Source organism: Chiloscyllium plagiosum, chromosome 14, assembly GCF_004010195.1.
Source record: "Chiloscyllium plagiosum isolate BGI_BamShark_2017 chromosome 14, ASM401019v2, whole genome shotgun sequence".
Taxonomy (NCBI): Eukaryota; Metazoa; Chordata; class Chondrichthyes; order Orectolobiformes; family Hemiscylliidae; genus Chiloscyllium; species Chiloscyllium plagiosum.
Window position 1 is genome coordinate 73,639,461 of NC_057723.1, and position 22,409 is coordinate 73,661,869.

General features: G+C 44.7%; 1 protein-coding gene across 1 annotated transcript in view; it reads right to left on the reverse strand.

The window, feature by feature from the left end:
* Positions 1–22,409, reverse strand: part of LOC122556804 (dihydropyrimidinase-related protein 3-like) — a 180,221-nt gene that overhangs the window by 57,580 nt on the left and 100,232 nt on the right. The window contains exons 2-3 of the mRNA XM_043704009.1: positions 12,233–12,321; positions 6,301–6,485 (exon numbers count right to left, since the gene is read on the reverse strand). Coding sequence (XP_043559944.1) covers positions 6,301–6,485; positions 12,233–12,321 — 274 coding nt within the window. The remainder of the gene's footprint in view (positions 1–6,300; positions 6,486–12,232; positions 12,322–22,409) is intronic.

The following is a 22,409-nucleotide window of genomic DNA, read 5'->3' on the forward strand; positions in this document are numbered from 1 at the left end:
ATTTGCACAAAACCAATGTGATTTCTCCAAGTTGGCAGCAAACTTAGTCCTGTGCAGGCCAATATGCTGCAGACAATAACAAATCTTTAGTACTTACTGAGGAATTCTGCACAACAGAAAAGAGAAAAACCATGACTGTGTGCTTTGGAATTGTTCCCCTACAAAAGGTAAATCAAGAAAGAATGAACTTGCACTTGCATAAGGCCCTTTATCATCTCCAGATTATCTTGAAGTGCTTCAAAGCCGATAAGTTATTTTGTGAGGTGTCATCACCGTGCAATGTAGAGGAAACGGTTTTTATGTAGTCTGCGTGTTTTGGCGTCTGTACAACTGCGAGATCCCTCTCCCTCTACATCAGATACCAATGCCACAAACTTCACTCATCACCAGCCCCATCTCTGGGTGATTTCATTTCAATTTCTTACTGGAATAATGAACAAGAATGCACAACCCGTTGCCACGTGAAGTTCTCACAACACATACCATGGGTGCATTTAAAGAATAACTTAGCTCATTAGAAAGGAATCAAAAGTATGAAAGGAGTTGGTTTGTATACAACATAATCATCAGCACAGACCAAATGGCTTGTTGCACTTCACTTGCTATATTCATAAACTCTCCTATGTCTTTACCTTCCCCTTCCATATCAAGATCCATTTTAATACATCATTCCTTCCTAAATTCTTCTTTTGGCTTTGAGTTTTGATTGCACATTGGGACAAAGGTAGAGATTGCATTCAGGACTCTCTTTATTTTAGAAATGGTAAAATCGAAGCAACTCACTGTTGTGTCGCTTCTCTTCCCATCTTCAGTAACCTTCCCAGAACCTGCCACTGGGTTGTGAATGGAGTCAACTCCTTCCCTGACCTTTCCCCAGTTCCTGCTTGGTGTCTGGCCTACTGTGAAGTGCCTGGAGAAATTTCGCCACATGGGGACCCTACACAGGAGCTTAGCTTTTCCAAGTGTTTCTTAAAAGCACATCACTAGGGCGAGTTCATGCATACTTACCAAAGACAGAGAAAGTCTTCAAAGTGCCCCATATAGATCACACATATTCTTGGTGAAACACATATTCCCTATGCCCGAAACGTCAATTCCCCTGCTCCTCAGATGCCGACCTGCTGTGCTTTTCCAGCAGCACACTCTGTACTGGGATCAGGCCCATGAACTTACTCACACCTTGTTTCCTTAATTGTGCCTGAAATTCCATTTTACTTCTAATTGCCAAAAGCAAAACTGATCTTTTTCACTTTGTCTTCTCTGATTGTAAATTCTGTGCTTTTTCTTACCTATCTGCTTTCTCTTTAGTGTCTGCATCTGCTCAATGTCTTCATCCTCCAGCTCTCTTGCCGATCAATCAAACTACTTTGTAAGTCAGGCCACACAATTCCCGGTCTTAACCTTCTTCCTGCGTGTACTGCTTCCAGGACAAGGAGACTGTGTCACGTGGATCAGTTTTCTTTTTAAATCCAAGAAATTTAAAATTGGATCAACTGGAAAAGGATCAAGTTTCTTAAAATTATCTTCTGAAAACATATTTAAAAAGAATGCTACAGGTAGGATGCTGTGAAATTTGAAATGGATCAGAAAAGATTTCCAAGGATGTTGCCAGGGTTGGTGGGTTTGAGCTGTAGGGAGAGGCTAAACAGGCTGGGGCTGTTTTCCCTGGAGCGTCAGAGGCTGAGGGGTGACCTTACAGAGGTTTATAAAATCATGAGGGACCTGGATAGGGTAAATAGACAAGACTCACAGCCTCATTCCTGATGAAAAGCTTTTGCCTGAAACGTTGACTTTCCTGCTCCTCGGATGCTGCCTGACCGCTGTGCTTTTCCAGCACCACTCTACTCTCAAATAGACATAGTCTTTGCCCTGGAGTGAGAGAGTCCAGAATTAGAGGGCATAGGTTTAGGGTGAGAGGGGCGAGATTTAAAAGGGACCTAAGGGGCAACGTTTTCACACAGAGGGTGGTGCGTATATGGGATGAGCTGCCAGAGTAAGTGGTGGAGGCTGGTATAATTGCAACATTTAAAAGGCATCTGGATGGGTATATGAATAGGAAAAGTTTAGAGGCATACAGGTTAAATGCTGGCAAATGGTACTAGATTAATTTAGGATATCTGGTTGGCATGGATGAGTTGTTTCCTGTGCTGTGTCTCCAGTTAAAGATTCCATAAATATCTAACGAAAGATCACACATATTTCCCTATCGTACAGCGACCAAGTCAAATATTACCACATCTACATCTTCGCAACAGCCAGAATAAAATGATAACACAACATTGCCACTGGTAATCCCTCATGCTGGAACTTGGAATTAAAAAGTCTCTCTAAATAAAGATTTGTACCGCTGCAGGGTTGCGAGACCAATTAGATCACCGCCCAACATTGAGAAGGACAATGTAAATTGTTTCTTTATAATCATTGGCATCCATTCAACTTGAGTATACTAAGTTAACTTCTGTATTTATGTCACACCATCTGACTCCCACAGCCTTTGAATAGAATCAAAGTTCCTGTTCTTCCAGGATTGCATTTGGAATTAGCTGAGCTTATTAAGCGTACACACGGTGAACTAGCCTTCTGAAACTGGAATTAAACTAATCAGCAGCATGAAAGCATGGAGAAATCACACTTCTCAATGTATTTATCACAACATGATCAAACAGTTTCATGATTAACCGTATGTCAAGTGCAAGACAACACTGGCATGGGGTAAAGGGCAACATCTAGCGGGTGCTGTTACAAGTGTGGCAGAAAGAAAACTAGAAAGAGCTTACCATAGCATTTTGCTAAACCAGCTGCTGACTGGGATAACCAACATTCATTCACCAGCACCAACATACACCGTTGTTAGTACAAAACAAAACAAAACCACAACCTCACTGAAGTGATTGTAATTGAGGTCGGCCTAGTGGACAATGAGTTCTCGGATTGGACCAGGTTAACAGCCCCAATCAGGGAGCCCTGGCTGACAGATATTCATGTGAAGCACCTAGAACAGAAGGGTTCTGTTCACTCCGAGAGCTGGCTCAAGGTCAAGGACTCTCCGTGTGTAAATGACTCCACATGACTTGGTGATGGGATACCGGCCTCTGTGGAGTTATTTCAAAACTCCCATCAATTAGTTAAAATTCAAACTTGTGGCCATTTCCAAAGGATTTTAGACAGATCCTAAAATAGAAACCCCATCAAACAGAGAGCCTGGATTTGAGCAGTTCATGGGTTTTTCACAGCTAGAGAGTGTGACAATGCTGTCACTTTAAAACAGTTATTTTGTCCTTGCGTTTTCTTTCCCCTCAAGAGGGTTCATAAAGGCAGAGGTGCTGAAATGTCTACTTTAACAATGGTAGGAGAGTGGCCAGTATGCCCAGTTAAGGTTTTTTAGTTTGGTTTAGTTGTACCAGTGAGAAGCTGATGCTTTAGCTGTAGCAGAGAAACTGCTGTAGTGCAGCAAAGGGTTCCAAGCTTCAGCAGACAATGCATGACTGACTTTTCGCTCTGAAATCTCTCCTGCCCGTAAGAACCTGTGTTTGAATTAGCTTTTTGCCAAGGGGTGTATTCATGGGATGTTACTGGAGTTAAGTTGGTGCGTCAGGTCAGTTAAGTTTTCCAGTAGTTAAGTTATTCTAAATACAGTTTTCTTTTGCTCGTGTTTCAACTGTAGTGTTTAAATAAATTCTGTTTTGCTTAAAGCCGAGTGGTTTAACCAGCTGCATCTCTCCTATAGCATCCACTCACTCCTACCCTTAAAATAAGAAAACATTAGGGTCTAGGCTGCCTTCTTAAAATATTTTGAGGGTACCTGGGCTGGTCCATAACAAGAGACAGGACACAGGTATTGTACCTCAAGGTAAGGGAGTCCAAATTTAGAGAGTGTCGGTTTCAGGTGAGAGGGGAAAGATTTAAATGGGACCTCAGGGGCAACCTTTTCAGACAGAGGGTAATGCATTGATGGAATGGGCTACCAGAGGAAGCTGGTAGAGGCAGGTAAAATTAACATTAAAAAGCCATTTGAACAGGTACATGGGAGGGAAAGGTTGAGAGGCTATGGGCCGAATGCAGGCAAATGGGACTAGTTCAGTTTAAGAAACCCGGGTGAGTTGGGCTGAAGGGCCTGTTTCCGTGCTGAATGACACTAAAGAACCTCCGACTCCCAGCTACACATGCAGAACTTTGGCCCATCCAAGCCGAAACCCCTGGGTTCAAACGTTAACCAGCTCGAGACCCTCAAACCGCACTTCCACAACTTCAAGGCTAAGCCCCTTCAGCTCAGACAAAGTAACGGGCTGGTGATTGCATGAAACTGGGAAATTCTAGAGCATTCTAAAAACACAGGTTTCCACAACATAGGACTGTGTTCGAAAGCAGTTTGGAAACTGCTGTCTTATCCTCATGAAGCAAGCTCGAGGAGATGTTGTTTACAAAGACTGCCTCATCTTACATCACCTACCACCAGACCCGACTCTAATATGATCCAAATGTCTTTAGGAAGTAGTGGAGGACCATTTCTGATTAGATTAAAGTAAATTAATCAGCAGTACTAACGCAGTTTGAGAGGTCACACTTGTTAATCCACTTGTCATAATGTCATTAGTCAGAAAAATAACTATCGGTTTCACAATAACCGGAATCCAAGTTCAAAACATGTGACATAGGAAAAAGGCAATATCTAGACGGTCCAATTGGAAGTGGGATAATCCCAAATCCAAGTCCATCCACAAAAATAAGGTCCATTTATTTCACCAACTTACCTCTCGCACCCTTCAATAGGGCTTCTTGAAGTTGGCAATGTCATTGTGCTTGGATAAAGTTAAAAATCACCCGACACCAGGTTATAGTCCAATAGGTTTATTTGCACGTACAAGCTTTCGGAGCGCTGCTCCTTATTCAGGTAGCTACCTGATGAAGGGACAGCGCTCAGAAAGCTAGTGATTCCAAATAAACCTGTTGGACTATAACCTGGTGCTGTGTGATTTTTAACTTTGCCCACTCCAGTCCAACACTGGCACCTCTACATTGTGCTTGGAATTATACACTAGTGGAACATTCCTCAACACCAACATTTTGTATCGAGGAAAGTTACATCTTTCACCACATACACATCTCATCCATTCCGAGCTTGAATCTACAACCCCAGTTTGTCCCAGAGCAGACACTCAGACTGAAATCTTCTCTGGGATTCAGTGTGTCTATTCCATACTGGATTTTAATTACCTTTCCCCTCGAACACCCTTCATGCCCTGATAGATCTAACCTCATAACTCAGGTGGTCAGTTCCCTCTTTGTACTCCCCCCAAGGCCAGGATATCCCAACAGCTCAACGATTGCCCGTTCTGCACATAATACTCACCGTGAAGACAAGAAAAATTGTGCTTTATGCACCAGAGCCCTCATTTATTCTTGCAATTCATTCCTGATTATTATCACTTACTTCTAAGTGATGAGCAAAGAATTATAGAATCCCAACACCGTGGGGCAGCATGGTGGCTCAGTGATTAGCACTGTTGCCTCCCAGCACCAGGGACCTGCCTCAGGTAACTGTCTGTGTGGAGTTTGCACATTCTCCCTGTGTCTGCGTGGGTTTCCTCCCACAGTCCAAACATGTGCAGGTCAGGTGAATTGGCCATGCTAAATTGCCCATAGTGTTAGGTACATTAGTAAAAGGGAAATGCGTCTGGATGGGTTACTCTTCCGAGGATTGGTGTGGACTTGTTGGGCCAAAGGGCCTGTTTACACACTGTAGGGAATCTAATCTCATCAACAGTGTGGAAGCAGGCCATTCGGCCCGTTGAGTCCCCCTCTGAACAGCATCCCACTCAGATGTACCTGCATTTCCCATGGCTAACCCATTTAAACACTGGGACAATTTAGCATGGCCAATCCATCTAGACTGCACATCTTTGGACTGTGGGACGAAACCCACGCAGACATGGGGAGAATGTACAAACTCCAGACGGAGAGTTGCCTAAGGTGGAATTGAACCAGAGTCCCTGGCGCCGTGAGGCAGCAGTGCAAACCACTGAGCCATTCAACTCCACTTGTAAACAAAAGCAGCCAGTTCAACTTTGTCGTGAATCCCCAAAAGGCAAAAACAAAACTGCATTAGTAATTGCAAACATTCATCACAAAAGTCAAGGGAGTGTAGAGTTATTGAGGGGTGCTGCAGGTCTAAAACATGACTGATCGAAACCCGCGCTCTCTCCATTTTTCAGCACGCCTCATTGAGGGGAGCTGGTTGCAACATCATTTCATGAAACAAATGGGGTTTGAAATGTGAATCAGAAAAGCTGCTTGACTCACTTATCATCGTGGTGCCACCTGCCAAAGCTGCCTTTGTTCCCTGAAGAAAATCATCAGCGGTGGTGGTCCCCTTGTAGGGCATCTGGAATCGAGTGTGCACATCAATCCCGCCGGGGATAACCATCTTTCCATGAGCCTCGATGATCTTCACACCTCCAGGGACAATCAGATTGTCACCGATTTGTCTGGTGGTAAGAGACAAAACAAACACCCAGGTTCATAGTGTTTATTTTAAAAATCAGATGCTCACTTTTCTCTTTTGCCCTGCGCAAGAGAACAAAGTCCCCATTCCTTCTCCTCCATCTCATTCCACAAACCACGCACCAAATTAGAATCTGCTCTGAAGTTGTTCGGTTGGGTCTTTTCCAGCCAGATTTGAGTCCCTCCTGATGGGATTGAGTCTGTCGGGGGTGGGGTGTGGGGGTCTGACTGGCTCTCCAATTGTCTAAACAGCTCCTCATTCACATAGGCCCTAACATCATCCCAGTTACATTCAATGCTGTCACTGGATGCTCATGCATCAATCCTAGGAATGTCAGGACAGTGATTAACAGCAGGAAACCCTGGCCAATTATCAGTCTTTCTAATGGACAAGCACTTAGGCAAATCGCCCTCCACCCTAGTTACTCGGTTTTGTAACAGCTGGAATAACCAGAAGTAAAAACAGGAAATACTCAGCAGGTTTGGAGAGGGAACAGAGTTGATGGACGGAACTATCTCAAAACGTCAGTGGTTTTTTTTTAGATTAGATTACTTACAGTGTGGAAACAGGCCCTTCGGCCCAACAAGTCCACACCGCCCCGCCGAAGCGCAACCCACCCATACCCCTACATTTACCCCTTACCTAACATTACGGGCAATTTAGCATGGCCAATTCACCTGACCTGCACATCTTTGGACTGTGGGAGGAAACCGGAGCACCCGGAGGAAACCCACGCAGACACAGGGAGAACGTGCAAACTCCACACAGACAGATGCCCGAGGCTGGAATCAAACCCGGGTTCCTGGCGCAGTGAGGCAGCAGTGCTAACCACTGAGCCACCATGCCGCCCTGTATCTGTAGAAAATCCAGAAGGTGATTCTGTAAGATTTCTACTCAGCAAGACTCACAGGTCTTGCAAACTGCAACTTCCAAAAGGTACAGGGATCAAATCGTCTTCTAAGTGTAACTTCACCAATGGTAGCAATTGCAGCAAAGCTTCCTTGCTATTGTCCTCCAAGTGCTCGAACCATTAGCTGTCACTAAACGGTGAATGGGATCCAGGCTGAATCCTCCCTTAATCCCCTCCCTGTATCAGCTGGGCCTGGGAGGTCACTTGCTCACTCTCAGTGATGCCCTGCTTGGATCTAGCCAACTTGGGACAGACCAATGAATGAACTTGGTGGGGTTAGGGTGGGGGGTCAAATAATTCCCTTCACTCAGACATCTGCAGCCTTCGGACACATTCCGATTAGTCGCATGACGATTCTGGCTCGTGAGAAAAAAAACAGCAAAGTTACCACACTGGATGATCTCAGCAAATGGAAACTAATCGTCATGAATTGTGGTTGAGCTGGCAGATGAGATGATTAGAGCAAATTACTAACGGAAAATAAATGACTGGGGAAGTTACTCTAGACTATCCCAATTGAGAAACTAAGCTGCAGAACAAGAAAAACCCTAGGTTTAGTCCCTGATTGATGAGGGAAGTGATAACTGACATAAATGTCACTTGACAGGATGAGACAAAACAGGGAGGGACCCTTGTCTTGACTGACACAGGTGGACATTAAAGTAGGAAAGAAAGTGGCTTGACCCTAAAACTCCCCCCATTCCACTCCCTACCCAAAGGGCAACTAGCTGGGCTCTATCTTGGGTCACAGATGAAGGGGGTTAATGCGGGTGGGGTTACCAGAGGAGTTGTGGAAGATACGTACTCTAGTACTCTTCACTGGATGGGTGTTGGGGAGAAGTGAAGGGGTGGCAGGGAGGTGGAACAGAATGGATGGGAGGAGAGATTTCATCCCATAAAAACATCAAGGAGGCCCATCCCAAATTCTGCTTCAAGCCCCAAACTCGCAAGCAACTGGAGCCAATTCATCACTGCATGGTGAGTGTATCAACTGGAGCCTAACAGCAGTCCACAGTGGAACCAAGATGCCATCTTTTTAAAACTTTATTCTATTTAGGATGGAGGGTCCCCAACCATGAGTGTCCAGTGGCAGTCTGGTGAATAATGGGAAGGGACACACACACACACAAACACACACACACACCGTCTGATAACTGATTTCACACAGCAGTCCTACCATTGGTAGCAGAAACACAATTTGCAAATGCAGGACACCCCAATGCCCATTTTGGGCACAGGCACTGGGGTTGGTGGGGGGAAAGAGTGCTGGAGTGCTTTAACCACAAGGCACCAACTTCACATTTCAGATCCAAGAGGGGGAAAATCATGCCACACACTTGATCTTGTCCAGTTGACTTCCAACTCAGCAAGAAAGATTCATTAATCGTAATCAACCATCCTCGCAGGATTCCTACAGTGTGGATGCAGGCCACTCGGCCCATCGAGTTCCCGCCAACTCTCCCAAGAGCATCCCACCCAGACCCACACACCTCATCCGCATTGATGCCCTGGGGTTGAAGTGTTCCGAGGCGGAAAACGAGAACGCCTCATCTTCCGCCTTCAGAACACTTCAACCCCAGGGCATCAATGCGGATTTCACTAGTTTTCTTATTTCCCCTCCCCCCACCTTATCCCAGTTCCAACCTTGCAGCTTAGCACCATCCTCATGACCTGTCCTACCTGCCAATCTTCCTTCCCACCTATCCGCTCCACCCTCCTCTCTGACCTATCACCTTTACCCCCACCTCCATCCACCTATTGCACTCTTAGCTACCTTCTCCCCAACCCCACCTCCTCCCATTTATCTCTCCACTCCGCAGGCTCACAGCCTCATTCCTGAAGGGGTCCTACCCGAAAATTCGATTTTTCTGCTCCTCGGATGCTGCCTGACCTGCTGTGCTTTTCCAGCATCACTCTACTCTTATCTCTACATTTCCCATGGCCAATTCAACACATCCTGGACACCCAGAGTGATTTCCCATAGCCAACCCACCCTGACCTGCACATCTTTGGACTGTGGAAGGAAACCAGAGCACCCGGAGGAAATCCACGCAGACACGGGGAGAATGTGAAAACTCACCCAATGGTGGAATCAAACCCAGGTCCTGGTGCTGTGAGGCAGCAGTACTAACTGCTGAGCCCCTGCTGTCCATACTTACTGATTGCCACACTGGCAATGCCACAACCAGAGAGGGAGTCCCATTCCCTTTAACATTGCACCGTGTGTGATTTGGGCGGCACGGTGGCACAATGGTTAGCACTGTTGCCTCACAGCGCCAGAGACCCAGGTTCAATTCCCACCTCAGGTGACTGCGTGGAGTTTGCACGTACTCCCCGTGTCTGTGTGGGTTTCCTCTGGGTGCTCCGGTTTCCTCCCACAGTCCAAAAATGAGCAGGTTAGGTGAATTGGCCATGTTAAATTGCCCATAGTGTTAGGTGAAGGGGTAAATGTAGGGGAATGGGTCTAGGTGGGTTGCGCGTCGGTGTGGACTTGTTGGGCCGAAGGGCCTGTTTCCACACAATGAGTAATCTAATCTAATCTAATCAAAAATTGGAAACATACGGAGACTACACAAAGGAAAAAGTAAATGACTCTGACTAAACAATGAACAACGCTCACTGACTAATGTGGCGCAAATTATCCGTGGGACCCGTCATTACAAATACAGCACGCAGCAGGAGACGTTCAGAAATCCCAGGGACCAGGAGGGAACTGTTATTATCATTCACTCCAATGGGGTTGGTTATCTTGAATGGAGGAGGTGGCTGTCTCAGAACAGCCAGATCTGGGAACAAGGCCACACAGCCTGTATTTTGCTTCCAGCTGGCCAATGATTGAATCAAAGGTTGTAGTAATTGAAGCATTTTCAGATAAAGAACAGCACAAGGCACTGTGCACACAAAAGGTTACAGTATAGAGACAGGGATAAAAACTTATTGGATACGCCCATCCTGTTTAAAGTTTCGTGCATGCCAACTCATTCCAAACTCTCGCCACAGACTAACCAATATGCATGGAAGATTCCAGAAGTATCTCCCTGACGTCTTATCTATCAGTATTTCTAAATCCTGCCAGATACTGGGGACAGAAGAAAGCTCCTCAAACACCTGTAGAACACCTCAGTCCCACAGTGAGTAGTCATTTGAAATGTAAACCCAGTAATGATGAGTCAGTAGTTGAAGTGCAAGCCAGGCTGGTACACGATTCATTGAATCCCTGTAGTGAGGAAACAGGCCCTTCGGCCCAACAAGTCCACACTGACCCTCCGAAAAGTAACCCTACCCCACTACTCTAAATTTTCCCTTGACTTGTACAACTAACCTACACATCCTAAACACTAGAGGAAATTTAGTAAAGCCAATCCATCTAATCTGCACATCTTTGGATTTTGAGAGGAAAACCAGTGCACCCGCAGAAAACCCACGCAGACACAGGGAGAATGTGCAAACTCCACACAGACAGTTGCCAGAGGCTGGAATCGAACCCGGGTCCCTGGCGCCGTGAGGCAGCAGTGCTAACCACTGAGCCACCGCGCTGCCCTGAAGATTCGGGCAAGGAACTTGGAGATTGTGACGTTTCCCCATCATGTTGGCATCACGGGACAGCAGGGATTTAAATTCTGATTGAAGGACTCAGTCCCAGATTCAATATTCCCCATATGGAATTTCACTGGAGCCAGATAAATTTTCACACAGGATGTTTGATCACGACCACAAATACAAAAAGTAGGAAAGCTGACAGAAGAGGTGCTGTAGATGTGTGGCTCTCTACTTATTTTCAGGATGTCAGTTCCAGTAATGTAGTAATCTGAGTACAGAATGACCTTGATTATCCGAACATCAATTATCCGAATTTTGGATTATCCAAACATGATCTCAAAGTCCCACAAAAATGCTATCCAATATCCAAACAAAATGCTCTCCACCCATTTCATTTGGATAACCGAGGTTGCTCTGTACACCACTAACCGGGAGAGTTCCCACTAACACTTACTACCTGTATCAGGAGAGGTAGCAGTGTGACTGGCTGGTATCATAAGACTTCTGTACCAAGTTTTTCGCCCATCCCACTGCTCTCCTCACTTTTCTATCTTGACTTACCTCAAACCCAAAACAGAATTGAACCCTGTTGCTCACAGACCGCTGGTAACCAGTGACCTGATGATCCATCAAACACAAATCAAAATGCCACTAAAAAAGGTCAAGATGCTTCTCACTGTTTGGTCTTTGATGCCAAGCTATTCTCTGAGTTCACAAATTCACTCTATTTAAAGCATCATGCCTTTGGTCCATGCAACCATGAAAGGCCAATAGATGGTGTTTGGCTTATGGGTACCACCAATAGCAATGGTGCCTTAACGCCAAACTAAGCCTTCCCAAATATCTGTAGCACTACCATAGGTAAGCGTTAGGCCTTCTTTTTGAACCAGAGGTGGTGGGTTGTAATTGACTTACAACTGACCTCCAACCTCCCTTCCCCAAATAACACCACCAACTCTCCTTGGCATTGCTCAATTACAACCTTGACATCACTTTTGACATTGAGAGGTGCTCCATGATATATTGGGATCGACATTAAGATCATTGACCTCCTCCTCTAACTTGACCCAATGTCATATATCATGGCCCCAAGCAGAATGGCGTCAATCTGCATTGCAAGCCAGCCCCTCAGCCAACTGAGCACACCAACTCTCAATATAACCACTGCTGTTGCATGCTGCAATAATTTTGCCAGAGGGCAAAACCTAGACACAGACTAAGAACAGGCATTGCAAGTACATTTCTCATTTAGGTGATGGGACAAAGAAAATGGCACTTACTTGATGAGACCATCTTCCATGTAGAGATCAGCATAAAAAGACTGGTCATCGTTGACAACACGGCCTCCCTTGATCAGCAATCGGTCACTCTGTAAACAGAAACTCACTGTTATTTCCAGCTTATTAATCAAAACACAAGTCAGTCGATTCTGGGGACATCTGTAACCCAAATCTGGTCCCCAAGCTTGGATTGCTATGATTTGTGAAACACCTTAAAGGAAACTCAGCAATGTAGACCGTCAGCATTGCCAACCTTGCCAGATTCTCTTTAGGATCAATCCTGAGGAAACCATTGTGAGCAGTCCAGGAGAAAAGATGCTGCACTGTAAGGGCAGCATGATGGCTCAGTGGTTAGCACTGTTGCCTCACAGCGCCAGAGACCTGGGTTCGATTCTATCCTCAGGCAATTGTCTGTGTGGAGTTTGCATGCTCTCCTGTGTCTGTGTGGGTTTCCTAAAGATGCTCTGGTTTCCTCCCACAGTCCAAATATGTGCAGGTTGGGTGAATTGGCCATGCTAAATTGCCCGTAGTGTTCAGGGATGTGTAGGTAAGCTGCATTAGTCAGGGGAAATGCAGGATAATGAATCTGGGTGGGGATACTCTTCAGAGGGTCGGTGTGGACTTGTTGGGCCGAAGGGCATGTTTCCACGCTGTAGAAATTCTAATTCTGAACGTTAAACAGATGTGTTTTCTTTTGGCAACTTTTCCTTGAACAGACTTAAATTTGGTTATTGGAAAATAAACTTGAAATAATGGTGAATATTAATTCCATCACACTCCTGGCTTGTGCTTGCAGATGGCAGACAGGATCTGCTCTGATGAAGAGTCATCTAGACTCGAAACATTAGCTTGCTCTCGCTCCATGGATGCTGTCTGACCTACTTTGATCTCCAACATTGGTTGTTTTCAGATGGTGGACAGGCTTTGGGAAGTCAGGAGGGGAGTTACTCATTGCAGTATCTAGATTAGAGTCGTGCTGGAAAAGCACAGGTCAGGCAGCATCCGAGAAGCAGGAAAATCGACGTTTCGGGCAAAAGCCCTTCATCAGGAATAGAGGCAGGGTGCTTGCAGAGTGGGGAGATAAATGAGAGGGGGGTGAGGGTGGGGTGAAAGTAGCATAGAGTAGAGACTCACTGAGGTTCTTGTAGAGAGAGGAGGGAAACTTCTTCAATGTAGGCATCCTTTTCCAGCCCCACTCTAATCTAGACTCTGGTTTCCAGCATCTGAAGTCCTTGTTTTTACCTACTTGATTTTAACCCTACTGCAAATCCTCTTGCAAGGATGCCTGCCTTGAAGAAGTTTTCCTCCTCTCTCTACAAGAACCTTAGCGAGTCTCTACTCTATGCTACTTTCGCCCCACCCTCACCCCCCTCTCATTTATCTCCCCACTCTGCAGGAACCCTGCCGCTATTCCCGATGAAGGGCTTTTGCCCAAAACGTCGATTTTCCTGCTCCTCGGATGCTGTGCTTTTCCAGCACCACTCTAATCTAGACTCTAAGTATCAGCATCTGCAGCCCTTGTTTTTACCCACTCATTGCAGTATTCCTAGTCTCTGGCCTGCTCTTGTAGCCTCTGTGTTTATGTGATGAGTCCAGTTGAGTTCTGGTCAACGAAAACACCAAGAACATTGACGGGGGCGATTCAGTGATGGTAATACCATCAAATGTCCAGAGCCGGTGGTTAGATTGTCTCTTGTTGATAATGGTCATAGCCTGGCATTGGTGTGCTGCAAATGTTACTCAGCACTTATCAGCCCAAACCTGGATATTGTCCAGATCTTGTTGCATTTGAATATGGGCTGCTTCAATCTGCTCCAGAAAAAAAAATCTCCTTTATTCTGGTTGATATATGGTCTTGTGAACTAACTTCCAGTAGGTTTCGACTCAAGATCTAAAGCCTTCCGCAGATGAAAGGACATCCCAGGAAGCCCAAGGACAAGGGACACGGAAAAAGTAAGGAGGATGTCCACTGTTGTACAGTTTGGAAGCCGGAGTTTGGCAAAAGGGAGAGCTATAGCCCATAAACTTCATAAAAACAAACACCAGACCAAAAATAAATTTAACATGAATCCAGGAGTGCATTAAACAAAACAAAATCAGTGCACAGGTCCCATGAGCCTGCCTTTTAATATGATCATTCAAAGAAAACTATACTCAAGGTTACATAACTCAAAGATAACATTAAACACGATTTGGAACCTCTAATTGTTTCCATTATAATAATTCCTGCTACCATCACCAGTGATATCATCCAATATGGGCTCTCAGGAAACATTTCAAGCTTGGAAAAGTATGCTTCAGACATTGATATTTGATATTTTCTGACCAATTAATGAATCAAAGTCAACATCACATGCCTCCCTCCACATTTTATAGGAAGTCTGGTGATAACATTTTGCTTGATGAGCAGTGATTAATGCAGACAGTGAACATTGGATGAGGACAGCATCACTGAGATTGTTCCTCTACCTCAATAACCAAGTTGTCTGTAGATAATGGTAGGGCCTTGGATAGTGTTATAGAACAGAAGGGCCTAGGGGGTTCCGGACAGAATTCTTTGTGTCATATATAGACAGGATGGTTAAGACGGCATTTGGCACGCTTCCCTTCATTGCTCAGTCCTTGGAGTGTAAGAATTGGGACGTCACGTTGAGGTTGTTCAGGACATTGGTGAGGCCTTTTCTGGAATACTGTGTCCAATTCTGGTGGCCCAGCTATAGGAAGAATATTATTAAGCTGGAGAGGGTTCAGAAGAGGTTTACCAGGATGTTGCTGGGTGTGGAAGGTTTGAGTTATAAAGAAAGACTGGATAGGCTGGGACTTTTGTTTTCACTGGAGCATAGGAGGTTGAGAGGTGACCTAATGGAAGTTTAGAAAATTATGAGTTAATGATAGTTGTCATTTCCCTAGGATGAGGATTCCAAGACTAGGGACATATTTTCAAAGTGAGAGGAGAGGGATTTTAAAAAAAGACATGAGAGGCCGATTTTCTTATACAGAGGGTGTTTCATGCATGAAATAAACTTCCTGAGGAATCTGGGTACAATTACAACATTTAAAAGATATTTGGATAGATATCTGAATAGGAAAGGTTTAGAGGGATATGGGCCAGGAGCAGGAAGGTGGGAATAGTTTAGTTTGGGATTATGTTCAGCATGGACTGGTTGCACCAAAAGGTCTGTTTCTGTCCTGTATGACTATGTTCAGCATTGAGGTCAAGACAGACCATTTGGGTTAAGTTCTGGAAGCCCACCAGCACTTATGGAATGAGATGTAACCTCAGTCAGAGAGAGAGGACAAAAGCAAGGCAATTTGCAGGACACCTGTGCAGAACTGTCGATAGGCTCTTGCAATGTTTCACAATACTCAGGCACAACATAAACGCAGTTATAGTCGACACTGGTAAGAGGGTGCCAAAATAGGTCAGAGCATGGATCCAACAAGTCTTTTAACAATGCCTCATTTTCAGCGCTGCTAGAGAGAATTCAGAATCTGGGCATAACAAAAGGTTTCTTCAAGTCTTGTTCCTTTCCAAAATGACTTTGTTCACAGTTGAACAAAGGTCAAAACTCTTCTGGACACTGCTTCCCATGAATGGTGAACATAATGGTACTCGATCTACAGTTCACAAGACAACAGCTCAACACAGTGCCTAATGGGGTGGATCACAGTGGGCATCTTGTGTGTTTTCAGTGAATGCGCAGTTTTGCGACTCTTGTGTTCCTGGTTGTAAATTAAACATAAAAGCTGAGTAGACCGCTTAGCAGTTCACCATACTCTGAGCCTATCCTTTTCGGAACATTAGTCAACAGTCCAGAGACAATGATACTTTTCAGTGTCCACGTGAACAAACTATATCAAAGCAGCGAGTTGCAGAGTCCCGTCTGCTTATATACACATGGAACAAAGCAATGGAGCGGGCAGTTAAGTTAAAGCTGTACGTTTTCAATGGGAGTAATTCTGATCTTTGATTTACATGCAAGGGAAATGCAGTTTATGAGTTGAGGAGAGGACAGGAATTAATCAATACTTCTTTACTGTCCCTGTGGGCTAGATGTTTATAATAAAAGGTTCGGATTCCTGTAGGTTATTATAAAAGTCTGGTCTGAAGTATATATGAAACCAGTCACTTCAGGCTTGATTGATGCGCCAACTTCAAGGAGTCTCTTGGTTTAATGAGTCCAAGAAGAGAACAGAATTTGCCCATAAAATACAGGAGAGGCCACGCTGACAAACACAAGGCTGATAAAGCGATGACAGCTCTAAGCAAACTCATATTTTAGTGGTCTCCCCGTCCATGGCCCAGCACAACCTAACACTCATCCACAAAACGGGAGGCATGACTGTCTTTATTGATGACTTTGAGCAAAGAGACAGAGTGGATCATCACAGTTCGACACTCGAGGGGAATGCAAGCTCTGGGGACACAAAGCAAAAAGGCTACAGCAGAGATTTGGACAGAGTGGGTAACACATCAGCAGAAGAACAACATTGTGGGGAAGTGCAAAATAACTAACTGTCGTTGTTAGACAGCAGAAGTGTGAAGGTAGTAAATGTTGATGTTGAGAGAGACTTGGTTGCACATGAAAAGTTAGCATGGCAGTCCAACAACAAGAAATGAAAGGTGGTGTGGACATATTGGGCTGAAGGGCGTGTTTCCAAACTGTAGGGATTTTATGATTTGTCAGAAGGGGTACTGGAGTAAGAATAAAAAAAAGCCATGTTACAATTACACCAGACTTCAGTGAGACAACACTTGGATTCTTTCTACTCCTTCATGGGGTGCAGCCACTTTTGGCTGGCTCAAGTGTCCAAGAGAAGGTGATGGCAAGACATGTTTTTGAACCGCTTTGGGGTGGAGGTAATCCACAAGCCTGTTGTAGAGGGAGTTTCAGGATATTGATCCAGTGAGTGACAAAATTCCAAGTCCGGACGGTGCATGGCTCAAAGGGGAGCTCGCATCTGCTGCCTTCGTCCTTCTAGGTGCCAGAGGTGATGGGTTTGGAAGGCATTTCCTGCAGTCCCCGAATCTGACCTGCTTTTGGAGCCACAGTATTTATAGAACTGGCCTTGTTCAGCTAGGGTGTGTTATATGCAGTTTTGATCTCCACATTTATCAGACAAACTATTTGAGGCACTACGGCCTCAGAGGACCCTCGATTATCCGAAGGACACAATAATCCTTTGTTTGGTTAATCGAATGCCGGATAACCAAATGCCGGATAACAAAGTTTAGCTAAGCATTGGGACCTTGCAATCTTGTTGGATAATCTGATATTTAGATAATCAAACATGGGAAAACAAACCAACCAATCCCGTAATCTCCTTCAGGGGATGATAGCTGCCATCTTTACCCAGGCTGATGACTTGTGACCTGCAGTCACATGACTGGCTCTCATGTGCCCACTCTGCTGACTTTTCAAGCTAGAGGTCACTAGTGATGGATGAAAATAACGTGGTCTTGCCAATGATGCTCTTATTTTGATAAAGAATGAAAAAGACCCCTTTTCCCTGCACTCCATTACAGGTCATTCTTGTATAACATGCATTTTAGAACATAGAACAGTACAGACCCTCTGGCCCATGACGTTGTGCCAAGCATTTATCTTAATCTAAGATCACCCTAACCTATACACCCCTCAATTTACTGCCATCCATGTGCATGTCCAGCAGTCGCTTAAAATGTCCCTAATGTCTCTGACGCTACCACTACCGCTGGCAGTGCATTCCAATTTCGTCAACACAAATTGGCTATAACATGATTGAAGAATTGTGGACATTGTTTGGATAATACGAACTTGCTACTGAATGGGAAAAGCAATTTTCTATAGTGAGGGGTTGCAGAGGGACAGAACTGTTATGTTATAGCAGAATGCCCTGTACTACCACTGCTCCAGAAGGTGACTTTATTGGCTCCTGTTTGTCCCAGCACTCAAAAGACTGCCCATCAAGTACAAGTTAAATGTAACAATGCTACCATTAACTAGTTCAGCATAGTGAAGACTGAAATGCAAACCTATCTAAGTTTACCCACAGATTTAGGCTAAGTGAGTGAGATATAGGAACAAAATTATAGACCCAACTGATGTGACCACTGGACAAGTCAGGTCCCTGAATAAAAAGAATCTGGTTGATATTATATTCTTTTAAAATGTGGTTTTTCATCGAAACACAAAATCAAATCATCAGCGATGTGCAATTCACAAGATGGTTTAGTACACAAAGGAAACCAAGCCAAGCTTTCTCAGTTTAACAGAGTCATAGAGATGTACAGCACGGAAACAGACCCATCAGTCCAACCCGTCCATGCCGACCAGATATCCCAACCCAATCTCGTCCTACCTGTCAGCACCCGCCCCATATCCCTCCAAACCCTTCCTATTCATATACCCATCCAAATGCCTTTTAAATGTTGCAATTGTACCAGCCTCCACCACTTCCTCTGGCAGATCATTCCATACACGTACCATCCTGTGTGTGAAAAAGATGTCCCCTTCGGTCTCTTTTATATCTTTCCCCTCTCACCCTAAACCTATGCCCTCTAGTTCTGGACTCCCCGACCACAGGGAAGACACCTTGTCTATTTATCCTATCCATTCCCCCCCATGATTTTATAAACCTCTATAAGGTCACCCCTCAGCCTCTGAAGCTCCAGGGAAAACAGCCCCAGCCTATTCAACCTCTCCCTATCGTTCAAATCCTCCAACCATGGCAACATCCTTGTAAATCTTTTCTAAGCCCTTTCACGTTTCACAACATCCTTCTAACAGGATGGAGACCAGAACTAGTTTGAAATACTTCAAAATAGATAGCAAAACAGGAACACAACGATTCCCCATCGCTTGGAGACAGTAAGGGCAGCAGATGTTGGAAGCCAGAGTCAATTGATGCGGAGCTCGAAAAGCACAACAGGTCTGGCAGCATCTGAGGAGCAAGTCAGTCAACCTTTTGGGCCAAAACCCTTCTAATCTCCATCACTTTACGGTTACTCAAAAACCAGAGAAATAGCCCCTGGCTTTCAAATCTGTAAGGTTGATTTAACTGCTTCTTTTAGAGAATCCCTACAGTGTGAAAGCAGGCCATTCAGCCCAGTCAGTTCCAGTCATGTAAATCACAATGCCTTTTCCTTTGGCCATTCACAGTGGAGAGCTTAGACTTTCCCAGCTTTTAAATAACTGCAGACTTCAAAACCAAACACTCCTAGGTCCGGAAGCGTCAATACTATAGCCTTTCACTGAACTACTCCAAACAACTTATTTTTCTGGAAGACTATACATTTCCTTCAAAGTCAAGTCATGCCCCCTTTAAACTATGCAAAAGCCTTCAATATCTGGGCTTTTCTAAGCTAAAACCAATTCTTGATTAATCTAAACTCAAAAATCAAGCAAATCCCTACAGTGTGAAAGCAGGCCATTTGGCCCAGCCAGTTCACACTGACCCTCTGAAGAGCATCCCAGCCCCCTTTTCTATAACCTCACATTTCCCATGGCTAACCACCTAGCCTGGACATCTCTGGACTCTATGGGCAATCTCGCACAGCCAATCCACCCTAATCTGCACATCTTTGGACTGTGGGAGAAAACTGGAGCACCCGGAGGAAACCCACATGTACACGGGGAGAATGCTGAAACTCCACACAGACAATCGCTCAAGATTAGAGTTGAACCTTGGTCCCTAGCACTATGAGGCAGCAGTGCTAACCTCTGAGCTACCGTGCTGCCCACTGAATGCCTTCAAGTGTTTCTCTCTCTCGTCATAAACCCCTACAGTATAAACATAATTTTAAGAGTACACAAGATTAATGGTTAAAATTCACAGTTCCAGAAAGACTGATGGAGTTAATTTTTCAAAGCTTTCACAAAAATAGATCAAGGCCCATATGCCACTAGTTTCAAATCCAAACGCTTTAAATGAAGTGTTACGTTCATAAGACACCTTTCATCACAATTGGAATAAGAGTATGCCATCCAAACCCTTCACGTCTCTTCCTTCATTCAGTTTGATCACAGTTGAGTTGTGTCTCAACCCAACTTGGTGCTGAAATCTTGAAATACAATCTACCTTAACAAAACTTCATCAATCTCGGTTCAGGAAATTTTAATGAACCCCGGGTCTCGGTAACATTTTGAAAGGAGGAGAAGGGACAGCTTGCTTGCTGAAGTGGTCTTCTTCTGCCATCCCCAACCAGATGAAACAGTTTACCAATAAACATGATCAAATTAAAGGTCTTAATAAAAATCCCAATTCATCTATGCCGCAAGGAATAGTAACTGAGATAAGTCAAGTTTTCTTTATTCATTCACAGAATGAGGGTGTCACTGGCTAGGCCAGCTTTTATTGTCCATCCCTAATTGCCCAGAGGGTAGTTAAGAGTCAACTACATTGCTGTGGGTCTGAAGTCACATGTCGTCCAGACGAGGTATGGGTGACAGATTCCTTGCCTGAAGTACATCAGTGACCCAGATAGGTTTTTCCGACAACGATTCATGGTCATCATTAGGTTCTGAATTCCAGACATATATTGAATTCAAATTCCACCATCTGCCATGGTGGGAATCAAACCTGGGTTCCCACAATGTTATCTGGGTCTCTGAATTCACAGTCTAGCGATAATACTGCTAGACCATCGCCTCAGCTTCTCATAATTCCACCCTTCCAACCCTACCAAGTACCAGCATTATCTTCCAGTCAAACAAAGATGGATGTGGGTTCATGACAGACGTTCCTAAAATAATAAGAGGTATAGACAGAGTTGACAGTAGATTAGATTCCCTACAGTGTGGAAATAGTCCCTTCAGCCCAACAAGTCCACACCGTCCCTCTGAAGAGTAACCCACCCAGACCCATAATGCACCTAACATTATGGGCAATTTACCATGGCCAATTCACCTGGCCTGCACATCTTTGGGACGTGGGAGGAAACCAGAGCACCTGGGAGGAAACCCATGCAGACACAGGGAGAATGTGCAAACTCCACACAGACAGACAGACTGGAAGTGAACCTGGGTCCCTGGCGCTGTGAGGTAGCAGTGCTAACCACTGAGCCACCATGCTGCCCTTAAAAAAATAAAGGAGAAACCTTCATGGTATCCTCATCTGGTATGGGGATTGAACCCATGCTGTTGGCATCACACTGCTCCCCAAATCAACCATCAGGCCAAATGATCTAAACCAACCCCCACCAAGGGGGAAGTTGTTCCTTCCTTAAGACAGGGCATTTCAAGATGAGGATGCATATTTTTAAGGTGGGAGGAGAACGATTTAAAAAAAGACATGAGGTAAATTATTTACACAAGGTGTGTTTCACATGTAGAGTGAGCTTCCTAAGGAAGTGGTGGATGCGGGTACAATTACGATGATTAAAAGACATTTTGATGGATATATTAATAGAAAAGGTTTGGAAGGATATGGGCCAGGAGCCAGCAGGTGGGGCTAGTTTAATTGGGATTATGTTCGGCATGGACTGGTTAGACCAAAGAGTCCCCTTTCATGCTGTATGACTCAAAGGGCTCCCACGAGCTCAAGCTAGGTTAAGCAACAAGGTTCTTCAAGCCGTTGCTGTTCATCATGGACTCCAAGATGATAAATTCCTAAAGGAAACCTTCAGTGGCCTCTGACAAGACTGGGTACATAAAAACACAGCCCTTGCATCTGAACTTGGCAGAGAGTTGTCAGGTTTTTAAAAAGATTCCTGGCAGTCTCGCATCGAAACATGGGGACAATTCTAATGAGGACATGGATGAAACACACCCTCGAACAGGAGATTAGTTAACAGAATGAGGCTACGCTGTCCCTGTCAAGGTTTACCAGGGCATTCTGTATATGATCTGCTGAACAAAGGTTTTGTTTTCGACATATTGTAAGCAATCTAATTTTTAAAATGGGTGGAAACTGCAGGCAAGGACTCATTTGCTCAGTGACATCATGTCTAAAAACAGCCAGGAGCTGCTTTAAATTTCGGTGGCACGAGTTGGAGTTATGAAGAAAAACAGAAAATGCCTTGAGCACACAGCAGCTCAGCACTCTAGCATCACCCACACAGGGAGCTGGCCCAATATAACATGTGGTTGTGTTTGTATATGGCCAAGGTACAATCTGCAGGCCTCACTCAGACAGGAAGGACTCTGGTCAGCAGCTAGTGACAAGGTGCGTATGCACAAATGTGAGAGGGTGGGGG